At 49.7% G+C, this 7,500-nt stretch overlaps 1 protein-coding gene across 3 annotated transcripts in view; it reads left to right on the forward strand.

Annotated features, from left to right (window-relative positions):
- grk5 (G protein-coupled receptor kinase 5) overlaps nt 1-7,500 on the forward strand; it is a 37,931-nt gene that overhangs the window by 15,921 nt on the left and 14,510 nt on the right. For all 3 annotated transcript variants that reach the window (XM_072714095.1, XM_072714096.1, XM_072714094.1), the window contains exon 3: nt 7,410-7,500. This exon is cut by the window's right edge and continues 5 nt beyond it. In XM_072714095.1, the coding sequence (XP_072570196.1) occupies nt 7,410-7,500 (91 nt within the window). The remainder of the gene's footprint in view (nt 1-7,409) is intronic.

Raw genomic sequence — 7,500 nt, forward strand, 5'->3', positions numbered from 1 at the left:
TGGCATCCGGGTCAGTGTGGTGTGTGACATCAGCATGAACAGCCTTTACAAATCGATGTGCTCACAGAGTTTAAACAGCAAATGATCAGTAACATTGTCTCAATTTCGCCTGCATAACCACATGTGGACTGGAAACAAACATGAAAAGACAATCACTCTCATTTAGAGTTAATCAGTGAGATTAATCAGTCAGTCAGAGTTAATGAATTAATGAGTAAACGAACGTACAGAATAAAGGCTATGAGCGGTATGGTTATTAATGCCATGAACCTCTTATTGGGTGCCTGTTGGTTCAGTTCTTGGGAGAAAACCCAGTATAACAGCATTGTATCACAGTGAAATATTTGGTGGGGAGGGGATTAGAGGCTTCTTTAGAGAAGAGCAGGAAGTAATCAACTAAAATGCAACAAGATACATCCACTGAGCTTAAGGGCTCCCCTACAGCAGCCGAGCTCTGCGGCGGGTTCCCCGTGGAGCCCTTCAGAGGTGCAGGGGCCCACGCTAAATGCTGCAGAGCTCTACGGCGGGTTCCCCATGGAGCCTTTCAGAGGTCCAGGGGCCCACGCTAAATGCTGCAGAGCTCTGCGGCGGGTTCCCCGTGGAGCCCTTCAGAGGTACAGGGGCCCACGCTAAATGCTGCACAGTTCTGCGGCGGGTTCCCCGTGGAGCCTTTCAGAGGTCCAGGGGCCCACGCTAAATGCTGCAGAGCTCTGTGGCGGGTTCCCCGTGGAGCCTTTCAGTGGTCCAGGGGCCCACGCTAAATGCTGCAGAGCTCTGCGGCGGGTTCCCTGTGGAGCCTTTCAGAGGTCCAGGGGCCTTCGCTAAATGCTGCAGACAACCACATGTAATATTCATACAGCCCACAGTGCAGAAGCAGCAGTGCATGATGGGAGCCTATCTCAGACCCCCTTCCACTATTTCCTTTTCCTCTCTGACATTGCAGTTTCAAAATGCATCACCCCCCTCCACCCCCTTTGTGGGAGCGCGTCTACCCATCGTGCTCTATGTATGCCTTTTCTGAAGTCCTCTCCATATCAGCTTTACAACATGACTTGTATATTTTCCACGCTGCAATGCCCAAATCCCAACGGGCTTCTGTGCTGGAAAGAACTTGCATTGAAACCTTCTTAGTATTTAAAATCCTTTTTTTTCCAAGTCATTAATGCATTACTGTTCTAATTGGCTGCTTCATAACTCATGTGTCAAAAAATTGATGGTTTTCCTGAGCAGGTTTTTATAGGAAGCCCATCTACTTGAAGCTGATGATGCAGGATGGGGGGGGGGGGGGGCCTTGCACGTGCACAAAACCTCACACCTGGTTACCATAGCAACAAACCCCATTTTCCAGAAGAAACTCACTTTGCAACTGTGTGTTCGACTTAAACATGGATCCTTGAAGGTTTGATCTCACAGGGCTTTTCGCTCAGCTGCCCCAAAAATATAAATATTATGAAAAAAGTTTTACTTCCTACATCAGTGTTTCCCAATCTAGTCCACAGGGACCCAGAGTCAGTCCACGTTTTTGCCAGGAGCTGAGAGGGAGCAAAAATGTGGACCGGCTGTGAGTCCCCGTGGACCGGATCAGGAAACACTGGCCTAAATATTATAATTTAGCCATGTGTGCATCCTTGATTTCAAATTGGTATTTGATAAAATCTGTCTAAGCTGTAGATGTTCAGATTGCACTTCTGAGCTGCATGCATGCATTGAGTTCTGCTGCTGAGTCCAGAATGGAGGAGGGTGAATTCAGGAGAGCCGTGTAATTCAGACAGGCAAGACATGGGGGGGGGGGGGGGCAAGAGGAGCCGTCCCACGTTTCGTATTTCACAGGATACCATTGCGAAGATCCAACAACGGGGGGGATCCAACAACGTACAGTACAGAGTCTTTCTGGAGCATTTCCTATATATGTTGAGTTTCCTGAAGAACTTCCTGAAGAAAGAGGATCGTGTGCTATGTAACACAGTTTACGTGTCTCTGTTCCTGGAACTAAACATAACATAGTGTAATACCCGGAGGGATTCTGCATATCTTCGGTAGAACATTTCCCAGAGATGAATAATTACCGTTTCCATGTTTTTATTGGATCCACATGTTCGGCTCGGTTCCCAGCCAAGAATCATAAGCACATCGCTCCGTCTTGAAAAAGTCTCACGTGTTATTTACATTTTTCTTACGTTTCTGGGTTTTAAGTAGTAATGGGAGACATGGGGGTTTGAAAGCCAAGTGGGCGGGATTATCCAGTGCTCTCAGTAATGGATTGGCTTAACCCACTTCCCGCTGGTTACTTTATTGGCTCCTGTTGGGTTAAACCAGCCAGTAATTGACAACATATGGTAATTCCATCCACTGTACGTTTCAAAGTCTCAGGTCTTTGTGACCTGGCCCACCCAACCTTCACCATTGTTATACCTTAATTATTTCCTTATTAAAATAGCACAATAACAAACTGCCCATCAGGAAAGAGAGATTGAGGTCATTTTTGACACTGATGAAAGAACCAGTAACTCTGCTTTTACTCTCACCTATTTAATTTGCCAGAACAGAAATGACATCATTGTTTTGGTGCAAATTATTAATGTACTGATGCTCCCCGGGTTGCGACGGTTCGTGTCGCGATATTTCAGCTTTACAATGAGTAAATCTTTTTCACTTTCAGTGCTTTATTCAATAAGTTTCACGAGATATTCAACAAATAGACTTTGTGTTAATGGTTTTCCCCAATTGTAGGCTAATGTAAGTGTTCTAAGCATGTTTAAGGCAGGCTAGGCTAGACTATGATGTTTGATAGGCTAGGTGTACTGTATTAAAATGTGTTTTTGCCTTATGATATTTTCGTTTTGCGATAGGTTTCTCGGAACGTGACCCCATTGTAACCCAGGGTGAACCTGTACTTTTGAACAGATTTAGAAGGCGGCCTAATCTTTAGTCCAGTTTCAGGCCTGGCAAATGAAATATGAGTTTTGGCTCAATTGTTGGCACCTCCATACCCTCAGTCAGGTGAATCTACAAGTGTCTCGAAAATAAGAGGCTGTACGGGAAATCATTTGGCGGGATGGAGCTTGCATTAAGGGAACATGCCAAGACCTTGGAGGACCTCGAAGCCAAATAACTGCAGCCATCGGTTGGTTAGTTATGCCCTTGAGGTACAGGCTGGTCTTTGAAGCCTCAAACGGGCGGCTTTTCAACGTGCCCACTGATCTCATTTCAGCTCTCTGCCCTCGCTGTCCCCTCTCCTCACTCTGACAATGAGCTTCTTTACCCAGGCAAGGGGAAACTCAAACGGAACATCAGGCACAGGCAGTTTGGGATGGCTACCCCACCATAGGTGTTGGCAGCCATTTGCGGGATTTCTGAGCCTCAGATCCGTGTGGACAGTATGAAGCGTGTGAGGCTGACGTGTCTGACGTGTCCTGCAGCAGTGAGACGCTCACAGAGTCTCCTCAGACAGAAGCTGTTTTTTTTTTCTTCAAAATGTTGTCTGGCTGAGGTGACAGTGGTCATGGAGAATTTACTGATTGCAGTAGACGTTTTTGTCAGCAAGCAAACAGAGGGGACTCTGTAAGGATGCCTTAAAAAGGCACTGAAAAGGACCTTCTGTGAAATGTGGATGTGATACAATCCTGCCCCCCCCCCCCACCTTGTGAGGCCAGTGGTTCACAGCTGGGGTCATCACAGCCCCCCCGTGCCACACTCCGACTGTTCCCAGAAAGGGGGCTCCCATTTATTTGCTTTGTACCCCCCCCGGAATCAATGCCAGCTATGCTCAGGATAGACAGTGCATGCAAACTGCCCCAGGGGGCTGCTGGAGCCAGAGGGTCGGGGGGGTCCTGGGTCTGTGACTGAGGAGTGCAGCTCGTCGCTGATTGGAGGGGAAGTCACCCCCTTTACCACATCACACACACACATACACACAGTTTGGGTATTCACATTTTTTGTGGGGACTCTCCATTCAATTCTACCGGGAAAACTCTAATCCCAACATGACGACCTTAACCCCCACCCAGCCCTAACCTTAACCATAAGAGTAACCAAACAAAATACAAGACTTTTGGCTAATGTAATTTCTTTTGCGCACACACACATGTTCCCCTTTAGTATGTCAGCGATCGTCTGCCTGCTCGCTGATTCACATTTTCCAGTCTGTCCTCCAACATGGGAGGTTGCTGGAGGTGAAACGCCACAGACCCCCGCCACCGAAAGCTCTACTCGACAAAGGTTTAAACTTGCTGTCGCATAAATGTTTTTCTTTTTTTGCGGCCGTAGCCCTCTCGCCACCCCCCCGCCCGCAGTTCCCCCAGCCTTGCACCCTCTGCTTCGGGGGAGGGGGGGGGGGGGGGAAATGGATAGACGGGTGTGTCCCTCCTCCTGGCGACATCCGAACGTAACGCTGAGCAGCTGTTAGTGGCGCTTCTCCCGCGGGGGGGGATTCGGGTCTCTTGAATGACGCAGATTCCTGCACGCCGAGCGGAGGGCTGCCGGTTTAATAAGCGCGAGGCGGAGGGGTTTGGCAGCGGCCTGTCGGCTTGCAGGACCTCAGCGGGGGGGCGGCCAGTGACACAGAATGAGCCGCTGCAGGCTGAAAGGAACCGTGAGAAAAGGGTAAGTACAGTAAGGCCTTCCTCTCTGTGTAGTAATGTCCACCCACACAAACCCCATCCAGGCAGGCAAGTGACACTTATGTCTGCGGCTGAGCCGGGAGATAAGGCAGCTGGGCCCCGAGGAGAAGCTTCCTGTTCGCAGAACACATTGGATTTCAAATTTTTGTGGTTTTAAATGAGAGACTATTGTGCTGGAAAGTTGTACAAAAGGCACAGAGCCAAGTGGCTGCGGAGTTGCTCCTGTATCTCAGGCTCAGGCCGACAGCTGCCTGTGGACCTGAGTCCTGAATGATGGGGGGTGGGTGTGTCCTGCTTGTGATTGACAGGGGAGGGGAGGGGCTGATGGCGCGGGGGGTGAAGCTTAACACCTGTGTTCCGTCGTAATTTGAAGCTGGGGACCAGAAAAGTCAGACAGCGTAGGTCCTGAGTGAATGAACAGTCCGAACTTGCGTCGTCAGTGAGGGTTCTGTTTCGACTCGCGAGCGCGGCCACAAGACGTCCTCCTCACACAGTGGGTGAGTGGGGTGTCACGGTGTGGGGGGCCACAGTGATATGTGACACAGTGTGGCTGATCCTACTCTGTATGTGTCATCCTGAATTACAGAAACCATCATTTAACTCTGACAAATGTAGGAATCGGCAAAAACCCAAATAAAATAAAAATGTCCAGTGGACGATGTCTCTTAGAGAGAGAGGCTGCGGAACGTGGTTCTCTGGTGGCATCCTGGCCGTTTGTAGGGACTCGCTGAAGCCGTCATGCGTGGCCCTGGGGCAGTGGCAGGCCAGAGGACCCCCCCCCCCAGTGGTCGCTGTGAGATACAGAGCCAGCGTGAGCCCCCACCACTCTCGTGGGGTGGGGATCTGAGGCCCAGCAGGAATTACTTTCTCTAAACGTATAAATGAAAGCGCTGTATGTGGTTCGGTGCGGCCAGGGGGTGGTCAGGGGGTGGCCAGGGGGTGGCAGCAGCGCACACGCTGCGGCGGGAGGGCGGGGATTATTCAGCCTGATGGAATCTGGCTTTGGCAGCCCCTGCTGTTTGGGGTGGGGGGGGGTGACCTGCCCCCCTGCATCGGTGCTGCTCATCAAGCAGCCAGCATGATGTCATAAGTGAAAACCTGCCAGAGTATAGACTCGATGAGATATAGAAGTGCAGACCCCCAAGTCAGGGCCTGGCGGGGGGGTTGTGTGCTTACTGTTAGAGGTGAAGTAGTGGGTGGGGTGGGGTCAGCCAATCATTTTGACCCAGACTGGATGATGGTCATGATTTTCTACCAAGTGATGTTTCTAATGCCAACAAGGAGTCTCCTAACCCCCCCCCCCCCAGGGCAGCGTTCTGAGTTCATTGTATCGTTGTATTTACAGTAGTGGTTTTAATGTTCATTAATGTTTTGTTTGTATGATGTCAGTATGTTGTAAAGGAAATGCAGTAAATGGGGTCTGAGCAATTACCAGGAGACCTCTAGTGGTGTGTTGTATAAGTGCAGTTTGAATTGCACTTACTCTAGGCCAGGGGTAGGCAGTCCTGATCCTGGGGCGCCGGTATCCAGCGGGTTTTCCATCCTACCTGGTCTCTGATGAGCCGCACCTGATCTCAGGCGGATAGACACCCATCCGGCAGGACAGAACACCTGCTGGGCACCAGCACTCCAGGATCAGTGTTGTCTGCCCCAGTTCTAGAGCATTCCCACCAAACGAGGATAAAAGGCTTCTTAGTATAGAGTAGTCTGGCTGTTCAGCGGTCGCTTGTTCCTCTGAACGCTTTCGCCTTCAGACAGTCTTTGCATACTTGAATCATAGTGCAACCCAAGTTTATCTTGAGTGACTAATTTCCCAGGCAACTAACTACTTTCAGTTTTGTGATGATGAAGTTATAAATCACCATTGTTGGTATTCATTTTAATCTTCATTGTTCTAAACCAGTCTTTTGTCCTCTGTTAGATCAGCACTTAGCTCAACTGTCAACTGTGAAATTCTTTGGGCTCGTTATGACATAACTTCCTGTTCTGGGGTTAACTGGGGACTGCCGTATAACTCTGACCTTCCATTGTGGAACATGAGTAGGTCACTTCATCCCAGAATAGCAGAGGCTTGAGAATATATGCTTGAAAAATCTTCTGAATCATTTATGAATAAGCACATTTTCAAAATTCCGCACAGATGCAATTATTGTAGCGAATGAGTTTCTTTCTAACTTCCTAACTGCTATCAGAAGTTCCTCCATTTATTTTCAATAAGCAGTTAACCTGTTAACGGTCATGGGGAAAGAGCACGACACACCTGCCCCCAGGCACCCCAAAGTTCTTCCACGCATATATAATGTCCCAGCTTACACTAGATTGGAGTCCGCAGTTACCTACCATGAGCAGATGGTCGAAGGGGTTTGGGAAATGCCGGAAAAGGACACTGAGGCAAGCGGGAGCAGATATTGGTATATACACCTTGGGACGGACAGGCAGGTGTGAGTCACCCTCTGAGCTGTGTCTCTCTGCACAGCATGGCCCCCACAGGAAGACCACTCAAACAGGCGGGGAACCATCGACTCCTGCCCAGTAAGCTGAGGCTGGACTGAAACCACCAGCTCGCCATTTTTAAAGGTTCCACGGCCTGGAAATCAATGCCGATTTGTTTTCGGAAGGTGGCATTAAGTTGTGTGCCTGAGAGGGTCTGTGGTTCGCAGTGTCCATCAAGCAATAGCACTAATAAGTACAAGGGCAGTTTCATGATGGGGGAGGGTCCTGATGATCAGGTGACCAATCACTCCCCTCCTCACTGGCTCGCGTTTCACGGAAACCCCTCCCCACTGACAGGAGGTGGAGGGAAGCGGAAGGGGAGGAGCAAGAAGTGGAAGGAGATTCTGCGCTTTCCTCACATCAGCCAGTGTGGGGAGCTGGCGAGCGC

This window comes from Paramormyrops kingsleyae, chromosome 7, assembly GCF_048594095.1.
Source record: "Paramormyrops kingsleyae isolate MSU_618 chromosome 7, PKINGS_0.4, whole genome shotgun sequence".
Lineage (NCBI taxonomy): Eukaryota > Metazoa > Chordata > Actinopteri > Osteoglossiformes > Mormyridae > Paramormyrops > Paramormyrops kingsleyae.